Consider the following 24,742-nt stretch of genomic DNA (forward strand, 5'->3'; position numbering starts at 1 on the left):
CCATCTCCAACACCAATAAAGACATGTAAGATAAACATAAGAAAAATGACAGCTGGGTAGGTCAACACAAGAATCATCTAGAGATTTTCTCACCTAGCTGTACAACTTTCAGATTTATTGTGCAGATTTAGAATCATCATTACAAAAAAAAAGTTTGTTTCTAGACACTGCACTGAGGACAGCCTCAAAAACCCAGTTTCAAAATGTGAGACAGAGGCTTACAGATATTTTCCTACTTGTTTAATTACAACCATTTATTCAAGCCTGATCATTATCTGAAGCCATTTTTAAAAAAAATCATTCTGAAAATTTCCTCATCTAAATTTGTATCATTTGTCCTACAATAACCAGTTTAGCACTTTATAATCTGTGGTCAAGTTATGTTCCCACACAGAAAACTCCATAGAGCAACATGAATATGATTGCTTATATACACTATTATTTGCTATTTTTTAACAAGCCTAGCACAGGGGAAAGAAATCTAGTTCTTAAAGCCAGGCAGGGTGTCATATGCCTATAATCCCAGCACTCAAGAGGAAGCTGAGGCTAAAGGATTATAAATCTGAGGGCAGTTTGGGATACCTAAGACCTTGGCCTCTTGACCCCTCCCCAAAACAGCCCCCCCAACACACACACACACACACACACACACACACACACACACACACACACACTTGAAGGGCTACTTAGAACAAGGACAGAAATATATAAAATAAAATGTTGACTGAAAGCCTATTATACTCAGCTTGTGATTTCAGAGAGTGAGTAAGTCAATCTAAAAGAAAGATTTTGCCAGCTTTCTGTGGGTTCAACTATGACCTTTATGTGGAGTAAGCCACAGAAAGGGTAAGACTAGTAACTAGGCACTCCAAGTGTTTTTTCCTATATAGACCTAAGAATACTTGTCAAGGAGGGGGAAAGTAAGTTTATGTATAATTTATGCTCCAGAAGCTTATCATGTGACCTGAGTTTTGGGGACTTAACAGCTCCACCACATTCTAACCCTTTGGCTGGTCTTACTAGATAATCAGGAAGTGTCTGCTCTAATTGCATCTTTTGAAGTTTCCTGCTATACTAAAGTGTTATAGTTTCCTCAAAACTCTGAATCTTCAGATCACACTACATAAAGATAAACACAACAATGTGTGATTTATACTGCAGACTAAACAACATAGTAAAATGTGTTTGCTCTTTAGAAGTGCACCAAAGTGTGGAAAACAGGCAAACAAAGCTAAACAATTCTTTTAATGAAAGGACTTCTCAGAGCCCCGAATTTGTTAATACACATTGGAAAACAAACAAACCCCCACAACCCTCAAGAGTATTAGTACCTAAAATTATATGCCTGTAAAATAGCTTTTGTTTTTATTAGCGCCCCTCCCGCCTCCCCAACGTCCCAAGTAAAGAAAAGCAATAACCTCTGCACATACTGGCTCCAATTTTTTACTCTGGCTCACACGTAACTGCATGAACTACCCATACAATCAGAAAAAAATGTATACACCTACAACTGAGTACATATCAGGTGCAAGTTTCAAACCAATAATCTAAGCATAAGTAATATAAGTAAACAAAAGGCTAAAACATAAAGGTAGCTCCTCATCCTCTGATCGGCACTTCAGTACCTCCTCTTGGATCGCTCTCTGCTCCGATCTCTTGAACTGTGCCGACTTCTCTGGTGGCTGCGGCTGCGGCTGCGGCTACTGGATCTGGACCTGTGGCGATGGCGTTTCTCCCGAGACTTGGATCGAGTCCTCCTCTTGCGTTCTCGTGACATAGAGCGAGATCGGTGTCTGCGATGCTCTCTGGATCTAGATCTACAAGAAAATTATTTCGTTGTTAGGGCTACAAACTCTCATTTGTACTGAACTTTTTTCTTTAGAAAAGCAGCTAATTTTTTAAAACTTTTGAAAAAGTGCTATGTGTACATGCACATCACAGGATAATAAGCAGTCAGAGGACCAACTTTTGGGAATCTCCTTGTACAATGTAGGTCCCAGGAATTAACTCAAGTTATCAGGCCATCTTGACAGTACTGAGAAGTTATTCTTCAGTAACTGTACTTGATGGCAATTCTATCCTAAATAAACTATATTTATTTATATAGAAATAAATTGCTAATATATTAATTATGAGATACTAGGATGTCAAAATAAAAACTAGAGTATTAATTTTCTCAGAAGTCAATCAATACTGTGTAAATTTATGCCAGTAAACTACAGATATGTAGCTCAGTGGTAACAGAACTTGCTTAATATCCAAGGGGCTAATAGGACCCACCCCTACTACTACATGGAGGCGGGGGGGGGGGGGTGATTGTTAGGGAGGAGCTAGTGGATAAAGTGCTTACAGTATTAGAGCACTACAGCACACATCTGTAACCCCAGCTCTGAGAGCAGAGGACAGAGACTTGTTAGTTTATACCCTAACCAAGAAAACCCTAGGTTCAGACAGGAGCCGTGGAGCCATAAAGGACAATACCAAAGCCTTCTTCTCACCTTCATACCACACATACGTTCACAAACACACACATATAAACACACACACAAAATAGTAATAAAAGAAGATTTATTAGAGCAAATTGTGATGGCACATTGAGTTTGAAAACAGCCAGGGCTACATATACACATCGAAGCCCCTTTAAAAAGTTGTATCAGGAATATGAAAGAAAAATGAAGGCAACAATCAGTATTACACCTTCATGCCAATTTTTAAACTTTCTGTTTTGGGAATACTTAAGAAATTTAGGGGACAGCAAGAGTGCTTGTTGCTCTTGTACACACAAATTCAGCTCCCAACATGAGCATGTAATTCTACCTATAATACTAGTTCCAGGGAACCTAACAGGCTCTTCTGGCTTCCAAGGGCACTCCTCAACCAAAACACACACCCACACACACACACACCCACACACACACACGCGTGCGCACACACACACCCACACACCCCATATACTAACAAATAAAAATAAATCTGAAAAAGAAAAAAGAAAATTTACCTGATGCACATGAAATAAAGAAAAAAAATTTTTAAAGGATAAACTACCCATTCTCTGAATTGTATTTTGACCACCAAGTTCAGGATGTCCACAGTAAGCCAAAATTATAATGTAGCCAAACAAATATCATTTGGGCATTTAACAAAAACTCTGTGTGTGTGTGTGTGTGTGTGTGTGTGTGTGTGTGTGTGTGTGAGAGAGAGAGAGAGAGAGAGAGAGAGAGAGAGAGAGAGAGAGAGAGAGAGAGAGAGACTGACTCTCAGAAAAAAACAAAAACAAAAACAGAATGACAGAGGTGATGATGTGTGATGTATGTTTATATCGCAGCATTTATGAGGTGGAGGTAGGAAGATAGTAAATTCATGGGCAGCCTAGGATACTTTAGAGCATGTCCCCCCCAAAAAAGGGGGGCATGGAATTGCTTTAAGCTGGATTGTGTTGATAATTCCTTACAAACTTAATAGATAAATCATATGGTATATAAAATGTACCTAAGCCGGGCAGTGGTGGCACACGCCTTTAATGCCAGAACTCAGGAAGCAGAGGCAGGTGGATTTTTGTGAGTTGGAGGCCAACCTGGTCTACAAAGCAAGTCCAGGGCCCGAAGGCTACACAGAGAAACCCTGTCTTGATAAACAACAAAAAGAAAAGAAAAAGAGAGAAATAAATAAAGGAAGAAGGAAAGAAGGAAGGAAAGAAAGAAGTATCAGAATAACACAGAACATTTCAAGTTACCATAAAAATGTAGTATTTTCCCAAAAGTACATTAATTGGTAGAATTTACTTTTAAATGAGCATTTCATTACTTTTTCTTTTCTTTTCTTTTTTAAAATTTTGATACAGTCTCAGCATGTAGACCAGGATGGTCTTGAACTCATGGAGATCTGCCTGCCTGATTCCCAAGTGCTGGGACTGAAGACACGGGCACCACAGCTGCTACAAAAGAATTTTCATGAAATTATTTTTAGATTCCATTTGTATGTGTATGGATGTTTTACTTGAATGTGTGCTTGTGCACTATGTGCATGCCTGGTATCAAAAGGTCAAGAGAGAACTGGATCCCCAAGAGCTGGAATTATAGGCTGTTATGAGCTGCCATGTGGTGGCTGGGAATGAAAGCTGGGTCCTCTCCAAGAACAAGCCCCTATAGAAGGATTTAAAAAAACACTTAGCTCCAGGTATAATACATATATTGTAGACTTTATGTCTAATCACAATTGAATGTTTTCTTTAACTAGACAGTATTTCTCATGTAGCCTACGGTGGCCTCAAATGCTCTGTATAGACGTGGATTACCTTGAACTCCTCGATTTCCTGCTTCTGCTCCTTGAGCACTTGGAATTACAGGCAAAGTACAGGAAATGTGCTTGCTATGACACCTGGCTCTAGAGAAGAAAGCTGTTTGTTCATTTGTCTACCCATTTAGCATGAGGGAAATATCAATCCATTTACCTGTCACAAGATATGTTTGTCTGCCTGCCGGGTCGTGTCTGTCTATCATGAGACAAAGAGTCAGTCTGCTTGTCTATCTGTTTGTCTATCTAATTACCTACCTACCTACCTATCATGAAGCAAAGAGTACCAGGGATGATGGTACATGCCTTAAATCCTGGCTTTTGGGGAGTACAGGTAGGCAGATTGCTATCAGTCTGGGTCAACCTGGTCTATACACGGGGAGACCAGACCAGGCAGGGCTACGTAGTGACACTCTGCCTCAAAAGAAGAACAGGGGCTTGAGAGATGGCCTAGTGATCATCATCTAGACATCATCTTCTAAACTCTGTGGACATCAGGCCTGTATGCAGTACACATATATTCATGCAAGCAAAATACCCGTACACTGATAAAATATTCTAAAAGAGAAAATAAATAAATAAGATCCACCTCAAGTTTCATCAAATACTATTTTGTTTAACCACTCATTTTGACCTGGTTAACCTATTTCTTCTAAAACATAAATAACTATTCATGCAAATATATTTACTAGGTGCCTAACCCCTTACACTTTTTAGTTAGAAAGGAAAAAGAATAGTAAAATAGGTGGCTGGAGAGATGGCTCAGTGATTAAGAGCACTGGCTGTTCTTCTAGAGGAGTGGGGTTCAATTCCTAGTACACACATGGCAGTTCACCACTATCTGTAACTCCTGTTCCAAGGGATCTGACCCCTCATACACGCAGGCAAAACACCAATCTGCATAAAATAAAAATAAGTTAGCTGGACGTGGTGGCGTATGCCTTTAATCCCAGCACTAGGGAAACAGAGGCAAGCAGATCTCTGGGAGTTTAAGGACAGCCTGGTCTACAGAAACGAGTCTAGAAAAGCCAGGGCTACACAGAGAAACCCTGTCTCAAAAAACCAAGGGGGGGGGGGGAGGAGAGAACGAATAGTAAAATAAAATCAGGTCCCTGAACTGCTGGGAGTTTATAGTTTAGAAACAAGTCTCAAGTTTTAACCTCTAGTCTTTACCATTAGTATAAAGAAATAAGTAAATGATGCTGGGCATGGTGGTGCACGCCTTAAATGCCAGCATTCGGGAGGCACAGGAGGATTGATCACTGTGAGTTTCAAAGCCAGCCTGGTCTAGAAAGCGAGTCAAGGACAGCCAAGGCTACACAGAGAAACTTGGGGGGGGGGGGGGGAGAGAAGTAGGTGAAGAAATGGGTAGTAATAGTTTACATAGAGCAGGCAGAAAATGATTTTCTGACAGGATGGCACTTGAGCACAAAGAATGAAAAAGAGAAGCAGCAAATCAGTCAGCACATACAGGAGCACCGAGGTATGAAGCGCCAGAATGAGGGAAAGTTCAGCACGTTTAAGGAATAGAAGAAACGTGTTGGGCTACAATGAAGTAAGTAAACAGACATAACATTAGACTTGACAAGTATGAAGAGCAAGTATTTTATCACTTACACCAGGAAGCTTTAAGTGGTGTAGTACACAAAGTGAATCAAAGTATTACTGCGTGACAAGTATATATTAAACAGTTAGCTCATGGCACACTTACCCCACTAAAGGCTATGGTACCAGATGTGGTCAGACATAGCTGTAATCTCAGCATTAAGAAATATAGAAGTAGGAGGAAAATGAACTCAAACAAGACCCTGCCTGGAAAAACAATTAACTGGGTATGTTGGCACATGCCTATAATCCTTCCTAACAGCCCAGAAGACAGAAGTAGGAGTTCCAGAAGACAAGCTGGAGCCAAACAAGGCTACACACTCTCAAAACCAAACAAATCCACAACCACAACCACTACCACTACTCCCTAGCTAGCTGGCTAGCTTATTTGTATTTCCAACAGGTATATTAGGACACTGTTTTAATTGTTTTTAAGAAGATTTATTTATTATTTATTTTGTATACAGTGCTCTGCCAGCATGTACACCTGCAGGTCAGAAGGGGGCATTACATCACATTATAGATGGTTGTGAGCCACCATGTGGTTTCTGGGTATTGAACTCAGGACCTTTGGAAGAGCAGTGCTCTTAACTTCTGAGCCATCTCTCCAGTTCTAGTACATTGTTTTTTTTAAATGGACCATTCAAATTGATTTTTTAAAAAATTCAAATTGCCTTACAAAAAAGTCCTGTCACATTTTTACTAAATTCTTAAAAGGTTTTTAGAGAAATAGAATATTTTTTGCTTCCTCGGTTAATACCAGAATGCTATTTTACTATGATAAAATTAATCAGTACTTCTGTCTATGTACTGAGCAACTGCAATGCTCAAACCTGAACTAACAAAAAGAGTCAGTGATACTTTTTTTTTTTGAGACAGAGCTCCTCTGTGAAGCCCTGGCTGGCCTGGAACTTGCTCTGTAGACCAGGGTGGCCTTGAACTCTAGGTATGCACCACCAGCACCTGGCTCAGTCAGTAATATTTTACTCTCATTAGAGTTTATATATATATATGATCTACGAAACACATTTGAAATATACAGCTTCACTATTTTACCCATCTTCTACAGTACCTACCTTTTGGGATTCTTGCTATGTGACCGGGACCTAAAAAAAGAATATCTACTTTTAGAAAAGTGACTATATAAATTTTAACTGGCACAATGTGCTCCTAAATGACATTCTTTTTGAGTTCTGACTTTTATGTTACTTTTACAAAAAAAAAATAACAAGGCATGTACTTGCATAAGAGGCTCCTAGACTAGAATAACAAACGACTTTTCTCTATAGCTTTTACACTGTGTTCTCATCTGGGAACAAATGAAAATGTCTCAAGATCAAAAATGTCCATTTTGAACCTACAATCTCATGCTAGAATCCTAGAAAAACGATCTCAAGCTTATATCTTTGTCCTTTTACATGAGCTATATTTTAAAAAAGAAAATCGGAGTTTTTAATTGTGTGTGTGTGCCTGCGTCTTCATGTGAACTTGGGTGTGCATGACTCAAGAGGCTAGAAGCATTAGGAAATTGTTATCTGCCCAATGTGGATGCTGATGCCTGAGCTCAGGTCCTCTGGAAGAGCAGCACTTATTTTCAATCACTAAGCCATCTCTCCAGGCCCAAAATTATATTCCTTCATTTTTAAAAACGAAGGCTACATGTATGCACATTAACCATGCATACGTGTGAGGTCAAAAGAGAGTGGATTCCCAGAGCTAGAGCAGTTGATATTGAGTACTGTTCTTAAACTGCTTGATTCAGCCCCAGATTATATTCCTTTTTTAAAAAAAGATTTATTATGTATATAATGTTCTAACTGCATGTGTGCCTGGTGGCCAGAAGAGGGCACCAGATCTCATTATAGATGGTTATTAGCTACTACGTGGTTGCTGGGAATTGAACTCAGAACCTCTGAAGAGCAGGCAGTGCTCTTAACCTCTGAGCCATCTCTCCAGCCTGCAGCCGCCCCCCCACCATTATATTCTTATATAGCACACTCAGTACATTTCCCAGTATAGTGTAGGTACTCAATGAACAAGCAATTCCAATTCCATGGCTAGTACAACACTGTAGTAGTATTTTGTGGTGCGAGTGTATCTATAATGGTGAGCATATTTTCTTTCTTTTTTTTTTTTTAAGCATATTTTCAAGTATGTTTAATGCTGTATGATCTATCCATTTACTGTTAGTGTAACCAGGGGAAAGTTACATATTCCCCCTTAGTTTAATCTATCATTTGTAAGAGAGCAATAGCAATATAAATGTCAGTAAGTGTGAAGTGTCCCCGAAAAGTTCACATGCTAATCCTCTAGCCCCCAACTGGCATATCTAATCATCCAAAGCTAGCTGGATCATAAAGGAACTTACCTAATGGATAAATAATCTGACAATTTTTAAAAATGGATACCACATGGATACCCATGGAGGCCAGAAGGTGCTTGATCCTGTGGAGTTGGAGCTATAGGTAGTTATGAACTGCTCAATTTGGCTATGGAAAACTCCAGTGCCCTGAAAGCTCTCAGCCATTTCTGCAGCCCCTAATGACAGGTTCTTAATTTGATGGTGGTAGTGTTAGGTTATAAAATAGGTGACACTTAGTTCAAAGAGGTAGGCTCTCTGAAGTGTATATATTATGCCTAGACCTGTCTTACTAATGCCTACCGTTAAGTTGATAAATCAGAAAGGGAAAAATGGCACAGCCATATTCACTGTAAAAAAGAGAAAGTCATGAAACCAGCACAGCTGTTTCACACAGCCACAGCAGAGCTGAGCTAAATGCTGTGTGATGGCTGTCATTCTGCCTCTTTTAGGTTTTGGTTTCTGCATGTCGCATTATGATTGATTCTATATCTCTTCCATGAGAAAATTATAGCTGAGTCTTTTTTTTTCTTTCTTTCTTTCTTTCTTTCTTTTTTTTTTAAAAAGGAAAGTCCTAAACTTACTATCCCTTCCACTTTTAGGGAATTAACTTTACTGGCCCTATATGAAATCTTCCTTATTCCCTGGAGAGACTGATAACCATAGACAAGCACAAAACTAGATATTTCTAAATGAGGCCACGACTACAGCAATCTTCTTTGGACTGTCTGCCCCTAAGCAAGCACGAACAGTATAATTGGAACAAAATAAAACTAGAAATAGTTTGCAAACTGGCCAGGAGAATTGGTAACAGATTCAAGACCTCTTTTTAAAAATATGCTTAAGCTCTCTAAAAATATAAACTTAATGATTGCTGTGAGTTCGAGGTTGGCCTGGTCTACAAAGTAAGTCCAGGAGAGTCAAGGCTACACAGAGAAGCCCTGTCTCAAAAAACCAAACCAAACCAAAAACCTAAACCAACCAACCAACCAAACAAAACAAAACAAAACAAAACCACAAAACTTAAGAGATAATCAACAAACTCCGACTGGCCAGGAGAACTGGCTACAGCTTCAGGGCTCCTTTTTACAATGTTCTTAGAGCTCTCTTAAAATGCAGTTTAAAGATAAGAGATTATATAGGGTGCACCCCTGGAGGAATAGAACTCAGTAAATAAGATAGATTGATTACTTTTCCTACTTAATAGCATAGATGATCAAACGACCTAAAAGAGTTTAAATACTAGTATTTGCTATTCATAAAAAGACCAGCTCAGATATTTTCTTTATGTCAGGAATACTTTAAAACTGCCATAGGCTTTAAAATGCTTTAAAACTAAACACGGGCTGACATATAATACTTGCTTTGGCAGAGACTTTCTTGAGATTCCTTGATTTGTAATTATAGAGCTGGTAATAAAAATAAAATCTATTTCTATTTTCTAATTGTGACTGAACTTGTAACCGTAACCATATAATGAAAAGTCAAATACATATCCAGAGACAAAATCTTTACTTCTTGGATAATCATTAGTCAGTCTTTGTTCTTCAAACCCTGTATAAATAGAGAAGCAACTGATTGCAAGTCAGTCCCAGCTATAAGATTCCCCTAAGGGCCTAACTCATTCCTCCCTTGCTGACCTCTTATCTCCTCTCCAGGAACAACCCCCTACTCCCACTACCCCATCCTGACTCAGAAAGGTTATTTGTCTATCTCGGTCACATCTTAAATTGAGAATTCCAACATTATGTAAAAACTGCTGTCTACATTATTCTAAATACTGGATTACTGAACAATATCCCTGGACAAAGCAGCCTAGAATCAAGCATAGTGACAAGTGCTTGAGCTATCTCAGTTCAAGCAGTAGGCCTGAGTTACACAATAGTACCTAGGTTTAACAAGCAAGTAAGCTAGACGTGATGTACATGCTTGTAATCCCAGCACTCAAGAGGCAGAGGCAGGCAGATCTGTGAGTTCAAGGCTAGTTTTTCCTACATAGCTCCAGGTATAAAGAGACCTTTTCACAATAGTAATAAGTTCCCAATTAATTATTATTATTTTTAAAAGATTTATTTATTATTATGTATATAGTGTTTTGCCTGCATGTACACCTACACACCAGAAGAGGGCACCAGATCTCATTACAGATGGTTGTGAGCCACCATGTGGTTGCTAGGAATTGAACTCAGGGCCTTTGGAAGAGCAGGCAGTGAGTGCTCTTAACCTCTGAGCTATCTCTCCAGTCCAATTAATTATTATTAAAACAATAAAAATACTATATATTTTAAAGCAGAATACAACAAAAAACCCTGCCTCAATAAGGTGAAAAGGCAAGAGCCAATTCCAGAAAAGAGTCCTCTTACACATACCTGCATGCAGACACACCCATACAGACCTACACACAAACAAACAAAAATCTGCGGTGGGGGGGGGGGGGGAACCTCAGCATACATTAAGAACAAAGAGATAAGTTCTGAAGTAAAATTTTGTAAGTGGAAAATATAGGAAAAGACAGATGGGAAAAGGAGTCAGACAGACAGAGAGAGGACATCTAAAAACAGACAACATAACATTGCAATGTTTTGCCCTTCAAGTGAAAAAAAGTTCCTAGTCAAACGCCAGTAACACACAGGCCAGTGGAAATGGCTCAGTGGAAAGGCTTTGCCACAAAAACCTGGTGTCCTGAGTTCAGTTCCCACAGTTAAAGTCCTGGGCAGGTGACACACACGTACCTGCAATGTGTCTGAGCACATGTGCATACCCAGAGTGGGCTATGTCATGCAAAATAAAGTTCACCTAAACTGAAAATAATATGTTCAGAACTTTTAAGTTAGCATGACCAATAAACGGTTTTAATTATTTTAGGGATTGTATGTTAACTCTGAGAGAAGGCATTTAAATTTCAAAAATAAATGCAATCAAGAAGAGGTAAATTTCTTTATACAGTGCTTAACATGCTGTAAAACAATGTTGCCACATTTAAGTCATGTAATTTTAGTTGCTAATGGCCAAAAATTAGTTAGAAGAATGCTTTAAACACTCTGAATAAGAAACTAAGTTTATCAAATAATGAATGTTAATATGTAACTTGTATATGATTAAGTTGTATTAAGTTAATAGATTTTTATGCTTCATGGCTTCCCAGGGCACACCCAGCAATCAGGAAGCAGAGGCAGGTGGATCTTTGTGAGTTTGAGGCCAGCCTTGTCTACAAAGTGAGTTCCAGGACAGCCAGAGCTACACAGAAAAACCCTGAATTGAAAACAAACAAACAAACAAACAAACCAAAAAATTATGGCTCCTACAAATTGAGAAAATAATAACTCAGTATAAAAAGAAAAGCTCCCAATCTTTCCTCAAAAAATATAAAATAAACACAGAGAACCCTTTGCATAGAAGGTAGCATATTAAGAGTACTTGCCTAGCATGCACCGAGAGCTGGGCTCAAGGCCCAAGACCACTACCAAACAAGAAGGCCACAGTTCTATGATTACAAATCTAGCCCAATATGAAAAATCAATGAGTAGTAAAAGGTTTTACTGTAAATCATACTGCCTAAAGATATAAAACATCCTTTACTTAATTTTCCACAAATTCTAGAAGAAATCCCATCAATTCAGTTGACTAAAACTTGTTAAAGATTGAATATCCCTAGCACAAAAATGTAAAACCAAGCCATGGTACTCAAAAACTAGGATTTCTGGTTTATTTCAGATTTTAAACTAGAGATGCTAAACAGGTAAGACTTGCCAAATTCAAAACCCCCATGTTTTGAAACATTTCTGGCTTAAATCCTTTTGGATAAATACATACTGTTTAACCTGTATTATTTAATTAAAATAGTTCTGTATAGTAACATTTTTTAAAGGCAGAATTTTCTAAATTTTCTTGACCAGAACCAATTCACTAGTGTTTCCAAGTCATAATATTGAAGTGTTGGCGTGAAGACTGAGCTTCAAGCAGAATCACCATTTCTGACTGGGTACATACCTCCTCAGCTTTTCCCGTTCTTCTCTCTCCCTCTCTTCTCTTCGTTTCAGACGTTCCTGGTTTCTCTTCTCCTGCTTCTCAGCTACAACTCTCTTTAAAATGGTAATAATTACAAAATCAGTTGTAAATATACCAACCAATTCCTTAATAATCATTACCTTAAATGATATCTGGTTTCTCATGTAGCACAATTAATATTAACATAATTTAAAATTTTACCAGGTACTACAGTTATTAGACTTCCAAGTCAACAATTCAGAATTGTAGAAAAGAATGAAACTTCATGCTGAGGACCGAAGCAAGTACCTTGGGCTTGCTAGGCAAGCACTCTACCACTGAGCTAAATCCCCAACCCCACAATGATTTAAAAAAAAAAAAAACAACTCATAAAAGGTAAGCATACCACCACTGAGCTCCAACCCTACCCCCATCATTCCTTAATGATCATTCCTTAAAAATCATATCTACAAGACCTTTCCCTCTGTTTTCTGGCATTCTAAATAGACCATTATAAATAAACCTTTTACTACACATTTCAAATAGATCTCGATATTGCCAAATCAGAGTAAACAGCACCAATTCAAAAACTAACTGTAATTATAGTACAGAGAAGCTGAGAAAGACAACTGCCGGTAGTTCAACATCAGACAGAGCTACACAGCAATGCTTTGTCAATGAAGCCAAAAGAAAACTGATAGAGAGCAAAAGAACCAGGTTAATACCAGGATATAGGGAAGAATATTAATTTAAGCAATGTACCTTTAATTCTTCAAGCTTCTCTCTTATTTCAATAAATCCCAGGTGCAATTTACCCCCAAAATGATCAGCAAGTCTCCTGTCATTATCATGAAGACCTAAATATGCAGAACAGACTTCACAGACTCGAAGTTTCTGCTGTTGGAAACTGGAAGCTGGCATAGAATTCCGATAAACTTCCTAAACAAAAGTGAGGGAAAAAATGGTCACACAAATGTCCTTAAAAGTTGTGTAAAAACATATTCAGACTTATAACTTATACACATCATTTTACATGGTGTTTGTCAATAAACAACACATTGGTAAATATGCCAATCCACTATCCTATTTTCCTTTATTGACACAATTCTGGTTTGTTTGAGGCAGTTAAAAATAGTTTTCTAAGCCTCTAAGTAGCTCTGACTAGGATGACATGATAAAAATAGCTGGAAAGAATCTATAGAAAAGTTCTTTAAAAGAGAATTAAGAGATAAAAACAGCCAGGCAGTAGTAGTGCATGCCTTTAATCCCAGCACTTAGGAGGCAGAGGCAGGCAAATCTCTGTGAGCACTTAACCCTACAAGCATAAAGATCTGAGTTTGATCACCATAATCAAAGTTGAAAAAAACAAAACAAAGCCAGGAAGGCAAAGTAGGTAACATGGATTAGTGAGTAAAGGCACTTGTTGCCAAACCTAAGGACCCAAATACAATTCCCAAGACCCACACTGTAGAAGAAAACCCAAGGTAGAAGAATAGAACTGACTCTTACAGGCTGCCTGCTGACCTACACACCAGTGCATAGCATGTATCCTCCTCTTAAAAGCTGGACATAGTGGAGGGTGCTTGTTACCTAGCAACAAAGAGATTCACGACAAGTGGATAGATCCCTAGGGCTCAATGGCTAGCCAGGAGGCTACACCTCCTAATAGTGCCACTCCCTATGAGGGCCATTTTCTTTCAAAGCACCACAAAAGGGTACTTCAATCAAAATAATTTATTTGCCAATGTCAGATTTCTGACCTAAGTCATAAAATTAGGATGAGAAAACGCCCTCAAGGTGATAGCAGATTGTACTGCTATGGTATAAGTAAAATCACTGGGGAAAAGGAAGGGTAGCACAGTGTATACAGGTGGTTGTTTTGTGAGGGTAACTGGTTTAATTACATTTACATGTTATAAATTTCAATATAGCAATGTCTCCAATTTTCCAAAAGCCATTCTGAAACAGAACCCAACAGTGTATCAGCAACTGCTTAAGGATTACTAAAATTGATGTGAATTCCTTTTAGTACTGACACTTCATTATACCACTATCAAGACCTTACTTACCTGTTTCTAGGATAAACAGGTCTCATAATAAGATCTTGACTCAAAACAAAACAGAAAAAAAAGGGATATTACCTCTGCTTCTCTTTTTTTAGCCCGTGCCTTTTCTACTTCATCCATAACTTTCTGAGATTCTTCCACATTTCCTTCAGCTCCTAGTTGTTCCACTTTGGCCAACAATTTACCTATTTCTTCATTTAATTCATGAACACGCTCAGCCTAGGAAGACAAAAAAGATCATAAATAAAAAACAGAATGAAGTCAGGCGTGGTGGCACAGCCTTTAATCCCAGCACTCAGGGAGGCAGAGGCAGGCGGATCTCTCTGAGTTTGAGGCTAGCCTGGTCTACAAAGTGAGTCTAGGACAGCCAAGGCTAATCAGAAAAATTAGTCTCGAAATTGGTCTCGAAAACCGAAACAAAAAAGGAAAATAGAGAAGAAACAAACACAGAATGAAGAGCTGAAAAAATGACTCAGCAGTTATGATCACAGAGCTGTGCTCTTCTAGAGAATTTCAATTCCCAGCACCACTCTGCAGCTAACAACCATCTCTAACTCCAGTTCCAGGAGATCCATTGCTCTATTCTAGCCTTCACAGGAATTGGAATATGTGTGACAGAGAAATACATTAAAACAAAACATACATACACATAATAGGAAAAGAAGAAAAGCAAAAAGAAACATACACAAGATAGCTCAGAAACTCATAAAAGATCCATTTATGATTTATGTAGCAGGACAGCTATAGCCCAGGCCGAAATCCATTCCCAATCCAACCTCCTGTGCCTCACAAGTACAATTATACATCACCACACTCAAAAATCCAAGTTTTAATTTAATAGAAACATCTAATCTTAACAAAGTAGTGTGCCAAAAATAGTTACTCTTTTTTGTTTTGTTTTTGTTTTTCCAAGACAGGATTTCTCTGTGTAGCCCTGGCTGTCCTGGACTCACTTTGTAGACCAGGCTGGCCTAGAACTCACAGAGATCTGCCACCTCTGCCTCCTGAGTGCTGGGATCACAGATGTGCAGCACTGTGTCCAGCTAATAATTACTTCTTTTTAAAAATTATATGTTGGGGCTGGAGAGGTGGCTCAGAGCTTAAGAGCACCGTCTGCTCTTCCAAAAGTCCTGAGTTCAATTCCCAGCAACCACATGGTGGCTCATAGCCATCTATAATGAGATCTGCTGCCCTCTTCTGGTGTGCAGGTATACATGCAGGTAGAACATTGTAGAACATTGTATAAATAATAAATAAATAAATCTTTTTTAAAAAATTATATGTTATTTTATGTACATTGGTGTTTTGAATGCATGTATGTCTGTGTGAGGGTGTCAGATCCCCTGGAACAGAAGCCACAGACAGTTGTGAGCTGCCATGTGGTTACTGGGAATTGAACCAGAGTCCTCTGGAAGAGCAGCAGTGCTCTTAACTGCTGAGCCATTTCTCCAGCCCTAATAGTTACTTCTTAAAGTGCTACCAAGACATTTCTTTCCTCAAGGAAAGAAGTATTATTCTTTTATCAAAATGTTTTCATTAAATTGTCTATCACTGAAAGACTGTATTAACAGCCAAAGATCTTCAATCTTTCTTTCATTCACACCCTCACACACACTCTTGATTCTAAACTTGAGCATACATTTGCTTTGAATTAGAGCAGTGGAGGAGAGCAAGCACATACTAAGGCTGGAAAAACACTATACAACTGAGTGTGATGCTTCTGCCTCTCTTCAACCACTAAAAGAGCATGGTTAGCCCAGCTCTCAAAACATGGCTCAACAGCCTCCAGCTGACTGTAAACCATGTGCCAGGAACACCCCTGCTGTGACAAGGGTACTGATCTATCAAGTTTACTCTAACTCATCTATTACATGAAGTTTGAGTCACTAAGTTTAAGGTCGTTTATATGTAGCTCTTCTGTGGTGACAGATGATCAATGCAATACTGTATAAGCAATACAGGTCCATAGAACATAATCCATGAGACACAAGATACTTTATATCAATGGTTCTCAACCTTCCTAATGCTGTGGCCCTTTAATACAGTCCCTCATACTATGGTGACCCACAACCATAAGATTATTTTCCTTGCTACTTCAGTACGTAAACTATGGTGGCAGGTATTGAATTATTTGTGTGTTGAAAACTCAAGAATCTGGGGGCTAGAGAGATACTTCAGTTAAGGCTAAGGGCACTTACTACACTTAATAAAGGACCAAGGTTCAGTACCCAACATCCCTATCTGGCGGTTCACAACTGTAACTTCAATTTCAAGGTTTTGATGCCACTCACTTAGCCTCCAAGGGTACTAGGCACGTACATGTTATGCACACATACATGAGAGCAAAACATTCATACACATAATAATAAGCCTTGCCAGGCAGTGGTGGTGCACACCTTTAATCCTAGCACTTGGGAGGCAGATCTCTGAGTTCCAGGCCTGGTCTACAGAGTGAGCTCCAGGACAGTCAAGACTACACAAAGAGGGGGGGGAAAGCCTTTAAAAGAAATTTTTTTTAAAATGAAGGAACTATACATATATTATGTACAGATGAATGCATGCATCATTGGCAAATTCTGAGTAAAATATAATTATTAATGTTACTTTGTCATATTAGTTGTTAACATTTGGGTAGGTACAACCAATTCCACCGAATTCCCTACTTAGGTTTGCAATTTAATTATTGAAAAATCAAAAAGTTGGGCTGGAAGGATGGCTCAGCAATTAAGAACACTGCCTGCTCTTCCTGAGTTCAATTCCCAGCAACCACATAATGGCTCACAACCATCTGTAATATGGTCTGACGTCCTCTTCTCGCATACAGGGGTACATACAAATGGAGCACTCATATACAATGAGTAAAATAAAATCTAAAAAAAAAAAAGAAAGAAAAGAAAAAGAAAAAAGAAAAATCAAAAAGTTGGAATGGGCCTGGAATGGTGGTACATTCCTTCATTAGTCCTAGCACTGAGAGGCAAATGCAGGTAGATTTCTGGGCGTTCCAAGCCAGGCAGGAGACTGTCTCAAAAACACCAGAAAGAAAAAGAAAAATCAATGTGAATGAAATGGATTAAAACTATACTTTATAAGCCTAGCACTTGGGAGACAGAGACAAAGACAGAGACAGAGAATCTGTGAGTTTGAAGCCAGTTTGGTCTACACAGTGAGCTTCAGGGCTATAAACAGAGACGCTATCTCAAACAATAACAACAAACCCAAAAGAAAACAAAACAGACAAAACCTTATACTTTGAACTAATGAAATGACTGAAATTCTGACCTTTGCTGCCACTTCAGCACTTATCTCTTCTTGAGTTTCTGCTAATCTTTTCTTCGACACTTCTGTTCTTCGATCACAATCTGCAATGAATGACTGCAGATGATCCATGGCCTAGAAAATTTAAGATAAAACAATTACCACCATAAGTCAGTATTATCCAGAAATATCTTTACCAAACTATATTTTAGATAGAGGATGAAGCCTTAACCACAGAAATGTACTAGGCTGTGACACGCAATAGTGATAGGCCATATGTGAGGCCCTGGGTTTCAAGTAATTCAAATCAATAAAGTAAAAGAATGTCCAGAGGAAAGAGCCAAAAACAAACAAATAAACAAAGGACAAAACAAAATTTAAAACCCTCAAAACAATTAACAATGAACAACTTCATTCTTGCTGGGCAGTGGTGGCGCTCACCTTTAATCCCAGCACTCAGGAGGCAGAGGCAGGCTCTGTAAGTTTGAGGCCAGCCTGGTCTACAAAGTGAGTCCAGGAACATGAGGGCTACACAGAGAAACCCTGTCTCAAAAAAATGGTATCATAGGAATTAAAAAAAAAAACAAACCCACTAACAATTTAGTGGTACAGCCCTATAATCTCAGCACTTGGGAGGATGAAAAAGAACAAGCTGAAGACCAGCTTAAGTCAAGTCAACCAAATCAATACAACCAAGACCAAAACCATGTCTCAAAAATATAACCAACAAGGCAGCAGTGATAGTGCACACCTTTAATCCCAGAACTCAGGGATCACAGGCAGAGTCTGTGAGTTCAAGCCAGTCTGGTCTACAAAAACGAGTCCAGGACAGCCAAGGCTACACAGAAATACAAAACAACACAACAAAAACAACCAAAGAGAAATGGGTGTGGGCTATTAAGATGACTTGATTGCTACTAAGTCTAAAGACCTAAGTTCCAGCTCCAGGATACAGGAGAGAACCAATTCCTGCAAGCGAATCTTTGGCCACAGACAGGCATAGACAGACACATACAATGGAAAACTATTATAATGTCAACAAGATTTATTTCTGGTTATTTAGATAATTGTTTGTATTCTGTAATTTTCGTATTTTTACAATAAAGATGAAATAAGCCACTAACAAATTTAGCAATGCTTACATTAGAAAATAGTCTAGCAAAGCTGTATTTAGTATGAGGTATATTTAATATTTATAATTAAATAACAATTAATTCAAAAGTTAACTTTAAAACTAAGAGTGGTATCACACACACCTTTACTCCCAGTTCTTGAGATGCAAAGGTTGGCAGATCTCTGAATTTGGGGCCAACTTGGTCTACAGAGCTAGTTACACAGCAAAGGCTGAAACAGAAAAATTCTGTCTCCAAAAATCTCAAGGGGAAAAAAAAAGCATTTAAAAACAAATGTTTAATTAACTGTGGTGGTTTGAATGAAAGAACCTCCATATTCTCAAGCACTTTAAGACCTGGTCCCCATATAGTAGCCCTGTTTAGATAGGTTTACGAGGAATGGCCTTGTTAGAAGCAGCATGCCGACAGGTTAGGCTTTAGGTTTCAAAAGCCACTTCCAGTTTGTTGTCTTGCTTGCTTGCTGTTCTGCTGCTAGGCCTCCCTGGCAGCTTTTAGTCCTCTGAAACTTTACTGTGGTCATGGCGTTTTTATTGCAGTAACAGAAAAGTGACTAGTATGTATGTACACACCAGCTAAAAATAGAAATTTATTCTATACAAACTAAACTTTAAAAGTAGCCAAGTAAGCCAAAAATTTCCTCAAAGCTAAATCACAACACACAAATCTACTTTCATTTCCTAATGTAAAGTCAAAGATAACATCCTAAAGTAATGAAAATAACATTGATCTTATCAAAAAATATTGTTGGTTCAGCCGGGCCAACTCAGAAAATAGCTGGATTATACATGATCTTACGTATAATCAGAACAGGGCTGAAGAGGTGCTCAATGGTTAAGAGCATGTCTGCTCTTCCAAATGACCAGGGTTCGATTCCCAGCAACCACATAGCAGTTCACAACTGTCTATAATTCCAGTTCCAGAGAATCCACCACCTTCATACCAATGCACATAGAAAAAGGATTAATAAATCATTAAAAAAAAAAATATCAGGCCGAGCGAGGCTCTGCACACCTGTAATCCCAGCACTCAGGAGGCAGATGCAGGCAGATAATAGATGTGACTTCAAGGCCAGCCTGGTCTACAAAGTGAATTCCAGGACAGCCAGGACTACACAAAAAAACCCTATCTCGGAAAAACCTAAATAAATAAATAAATAAATAAATAAATAATAAAAATAGCAAAGCCAGGCGTGATGGCGCATGCCTTTAGCCTTTAATCCCGGTACTCGGCAGGCAGAGGCAGGCTGATCACTGTGACTTCAAGGCCAGCCTGGTCTACAAAGTGAGTCCAGAACAACCAAGGCTACACAGAGAAATGCTGTCTTGAAAAACCAAACAAAACCCCAAAACCAAACAAACAAACAAAATCAATCAGAAAATTCATGTTCACTCCTAAAAAATGAAAATTAAAACTTATAGTCTACATTTATCACTAGTGCCTTAAAAAGTCTTGACAATGCTGTGCAACCCAGAGAAAGTCCAATGTATTACATAAAAATAAATAGTTAAAACTCTCACAAAGAGCAATTAAGCATTATCTATAAAATTTAACCTTGACTCAGCAAAAAGACTGAAAATAACCTCAATATGCAACCACATGTTCAACTGACAGTAATATTCTTTTGTAACTTATGTCCAAACAGTATTAAATCTATTTCTATAGATGACTTTCATGTCCATTAGCAAAATTTCTTGTATGTTAAAACAAAACAAAAAACAGCAGGACATATTTGCTGCTAACTTCACCTAAATAAAATTACCTAATTTCGGGGCCGGGCATGGTGGCACACGCCTTTAATCCCAGCACTCAGGAGGCAGAAGCAGGAGGATAGATGTGAGTTGAGGCCAGCCTGGTCTACTGAGTCTAGGACAGCCAAGGCTACACAGAGAAACCTTGTCTCGAAAAACGAAACAAAAAAAGTGTGGTTGAATCTTTTTCAGCTATGTATTTCACATGCCTCAATCCTTTGTCTGCAAATATCTATGTGCACCATTGTATACATGGCACCTGCAGACATCAGAAGGGGGCATCAGATCTCCTAGAATTACAATTATGTTTGCAACATAAAACATGAGTGCTGGGAGTTGAACTTGGGTTCTCAGCAAAACAAATGTTCTTAACCACTAAACCAAAGTTTCTCTAGCTTTATATAAGAAATTCTAGGGGGTTTTCTTGTTTGTGTAGCCCTGGCTCTCCTGGAATTCACTCTGTAGATTAAGACGGCCTCAAACTTAGGGAGATCCATCTGCCTCTACGTCATAATTGCTGGGATTAAAAGTGCCCTACTACAACCGGGCAAGAAATTCTTCTATTAAAAAAAAACCAAAAAAACAATACTAGGTCACATTTGTAACTCTTTGATACCGCCCCCCCAAAAAAACAGTATTTATTTATTTATTTTTACCGTACATTGAAACACAGTCTCAGCTGGGCTTGGTGGTGTAAGTCTTTAATCCCAGGCACTCAGAGAGGAAAAGGCAGGGGATCACTGTGAGTTCAAGGCTAGGCTGGTCTACAAAGCCAGGACAGCCAAAGTTACACAGAAAAACCCTGTCTTGAAAAAAAAACAAAAAAAAACCCACATGGTCCCAAGCCAGGCAGTGGTGGCACATGCAGGTGAATCTCTGTGAGTTTGTGGCCAGCCTGGTCTACAGAGGGACTTCTAAGATAGGGAGAGCTGCAGAGAAACCCTGTCTCCAAAACCCACCTATTCCCTGCGCCCCCCACCCCAAAACAAAACAAAAAAAGAACCACATGATGCTGATACGGTGCTTGCTTGATATAAATAAGGTCTTACATTTCAGACCCCAGAACAGGAGAGATTTAGCAATTGGTCTATTAAAGTTATCTATTATCGGAAAAATTCAGTAGATTACTTTTTAAAGACTTTAAGTACAACAAAAATGAGTGGCTTACATTTGCTGAGACTGGTATTCCCTTAATCATTTTACTTTTGTTGGGAAAATAAGCTGATTTTTTTTTTAATAGAATCTCTTCTAGCTGGGGGTAGTGGCACATGTCTTTAATCTAGCACTTGGAAGACAGAGGCAGATAGATCTCTGTGAATTTTGAGACTAGTCTGGTCTACAAAGTGAGTTCCAGAACAGCCAGAGCTAAATAACACAGACTCTATATCAAAATAAAACAAAAGAAAAAAATATATATTAAAAATTGGGATTTTGGGAGGCAAAGGCAGGTGGATCGCTATGAGTTCAAGGCCAGCCTGGTCTACAAACCAAGTCCAGGACAGCCAAGGCTACACAGAGAAACCTTGTCTCAAAAAACCAAAACAAAACAAAAAAGGATTTAGGGCTAGGTCAGTGATAGTGTTTGTCTAATATATATAAGGCCTTGGATTTGTTTTTTGAGACAGGGTTTCTCTATGTATCCTTGACTGTCCTGAGCTGGCTTTGTTAACCACCTAAGGACTTAGGTTTTATCTCAGCATTACACACTGGGGGCAGAGGTGGGGTAAAGTGTACTCTCTTATCTATAGATTAACCTTCATATAATCACAAAGATACCCTCCTAGGAGGAGACACTAGCTCATGGTCAAAATATTTTACTTCAAGAAATAATATAACATGAAAGCAAAGTACATACATCAAGTTCAAAGAAAAAGTCTTGTTCTTTGGATGCAATTTCATAGTCTGCTCTTAAAGCCAGGTCATGGACTTTCAGGCATTCTCCAAGATCCATTCTCTAGGAAAGAAAATGAAAATAAAGACATTACATTGAAAATATATATTATAGAAATTCATCAATATCAAGTTCTCTTCAGAATATATATTAAGTCATACAGTAAATACACTTCTTCACTTAATGGACCTTCAAAACACAAAATTTCAAACAGTTAGGGATGGAAAGGTAACTTGGTTGCTCAGTACATATCTGGAATGCAGAAAGTCTTGGGTTCAATCCTTAGCTTTCCATAAACTGGATGTGGTAAAAATATCATCACTCTGCAAGACAACTGGAAGCTCAAGGACAGATGTAGGTATATAGCAAGTTCAAGATAAACCTGGGATCATATATGAGACAATCTCAAGGCAAAACACAAGAACCCACCCCTCCTCCAAAAAAGCTATGAAAGAACTAGTCTTAATAAATTAGTAATGTTAACCAATATACGGTGGGAGGTTTTTTTTTAGAATGAGGTGGCCAGGAAAGACCTTTCTCATTTCATTACATTTTATTCTCTTTGTTTACATGCACAAGCACTTGCCATGATGAATATGTAGAGGGAAGAAATTGCATGTGGGAATTAATTCTCTACTTCTACCAATCCTGACTGAACTCAGGTTACCAGCCCAGAAAAAATTGCATTTAAAAGTGGAACTAAAGATTGGGAAACAATGCTGGGTAAGGCAGCAAATACATGTAACCCCAGCATCTCAAGACTCTCAAGCTAAGGCTGGAGAGGTGGCTCCGTAGGGCTAAAAACACTGGCTGTTCTTCCAAGAACTTGGTTCTATCCCTAGCACAGCTACATGGTAGCTAACAGCCATCTGGAACTCCAGTTATAAGAGATTTGATGCCCTCTTGTGACCTTCTCCAGAAGCAGGAATGCATGTGGTACACGGTCATACATACAGACAAAATACTCATAAAATCAAAACGAATCTTAAAAATAAAAGTCTCGGGCTGCAGGATCTCATCACAGACAAACAAATTTAAAAAAATAAAATAGGGTGATGGCAGGAGGGAGGAAAGACGCAAGGAAGGAGGGAAGAAAAGTACAGAAGTACAAGCACACCTAGTGAGGCGTTCCTGCAATCAGCATTTGAAAAGCTGAAACGGGAAGACTGCAAATCTGAGGCCAGCAATCAGCTGGTGTCATCATCGCTGGGTCCCATCCCCCGCACCCAAAGCTGAAACAAAACCAGCTAACGAACAGTATTGTAATTATCTACTGCACCAGACTGAGCCCTAGTTTTATATACAAAATCTAAAATGACTGAGTCAACCTTGTTTTGTTTTGTTTTGTTTTTGGCCAATAACCTGCATATGTATGAAACAAAGTATATGAACAATAATCTTGCATAATACCCCAAAATAAAAATGCTAATACATTTAGCAAATCAAGATTTTTGAGGATTTTTATAAAGATTTAAAAGGACTGGTATAGATACCCAAAATTTAAATAAATACAGTCATTCCTTATAGTTACAAAAATTTATAAATAATTGGGCTATAACCAGAAAAATCACAGAAGTTCTAAAACTAGTTTAAAAAGTTGTAGGCCGGCGCTGGAGAGATGGCTCAGAGGTTAAGAGCACTGTCTGCTCTTCCAAAGGTCCTGAGTTCAATTCCCAGCAACCACATGGTGGCTCACAACCATCTACAAAGATATCTGGTGCTCTCTTCTGCCATGCAAGTGTACATGTAATGTAGGCAAAAACACTGTACACCTAAATAAATAAATCTTTAAAAAAAAAAAAGTTGTAGGCCAAGATGTGGTGACATGGGGGGGCAGAGGCAGGAAGATCTTTGTTCATGTGAACCTGATCTACATAGTCAACTCCAGGGCTACACTGTGAAACCCTGTCTCAAGGAGCTACACAGAGCATGCCATAAACCTAGCACTTGGGAAGCTAAAGTAGGATGATCTAACTTCAAGGCTTGAACTACGTAAGACTACCTTTAAAAAAATTAAAAAGCTGAGGAACTGTTTAGAATACTTGCTTCTCTTTCAGAATGCTCCTGTCCTTCAGTTCCCAGCACCTACGTCAGGCGCACACAGCAGCCTGTAACTCTAGCTCCAAGGGATGTGATACCTCCAGGTACCTGAATACACCTGACTTGCATATACAAAGACATATACAACATCCTAAAATAAACAAACAAGTAACTAAACAAAAATGTTTACAATGGCAGGACTGAGATAAATCTGTGTAATCTAAAACTAATTTTAAAACTGTTATCTACATCTCTTTTAACAAATCTATTTCTGGTTTTTAATTAGATTAGACTGTAATAATTAACCTTACATCTTGATTTTTCTCTTCTGAGTGCATCTTGTTTGTTTTTAGAGACAGGGTTTC

General features: G+C 38.5%; 1 protein-coding gene across 10 annotated transcripts in view; it reads right to left on the bottom strand.

Annotated features, from left to right (window-relative positions):
• The window catches only part of LOC311599552 (putative RNA-binding protein Luc7-like 2), a 56,046-nt gene that overhangs the window by 3,784 nt on the left and 27,520 nt on the right, over nucleotides 1–24,742 (bottom strand). For 8 of the 10 annotated variants that reach the window (XM_084785529.1, XM_084785532.1, XM_084785530.1 and 5 more), the window contains 7 exons: nucleotides 22,302–22,400; nucleotides 17,590–17,700; nucleotides 14,386–14,529; nucleotides 13,007–13,183; nucleotides 12,248–12,339; nucleotides 6,975–7,004; nucleotides 1,626–1,817 (listed from right to left, as the gene is read on the bottom strand). In XM_084785529.1, coding sequence (XP_084641655.1) covers nucleotides 1,626–1,817; nucleotides 6,975–7,004; nucleotides 12,248–12,339; nucleotides 13,007–13,183; nucleotides 14,386–14,529; nucleotides 17,590–17,700; nucleotides 22,302–22,400 — 845 coding nt within the window. The remainder of the gene's footprint in view (nucleotides 1–1,625; nucleotides 1,818–6,974; nucleotides 7,005–12,247; nucleotides 12,340–13,006; nucleotides 13,184–14,385; nucleotides 14,530–17,589; nucleotides 17,701–22,301; nucleotides 22,401–24,742) is intronic. The other 2 variants (XM_084785531.1, XM_084785538.1) reach the window with 1 other exon arrangement.

The sequence above is a fragment of the Acomys minous genome (genome assembly GCF_964271855.1).
Source record: "Acomys minous genome assembly, chromosome: 6".
Lineage (NCBI taxonomy): Eukaryota > Metazoa > Chordata > Mammalia > Rodentia > Muridae > Acomys > Acomys minous.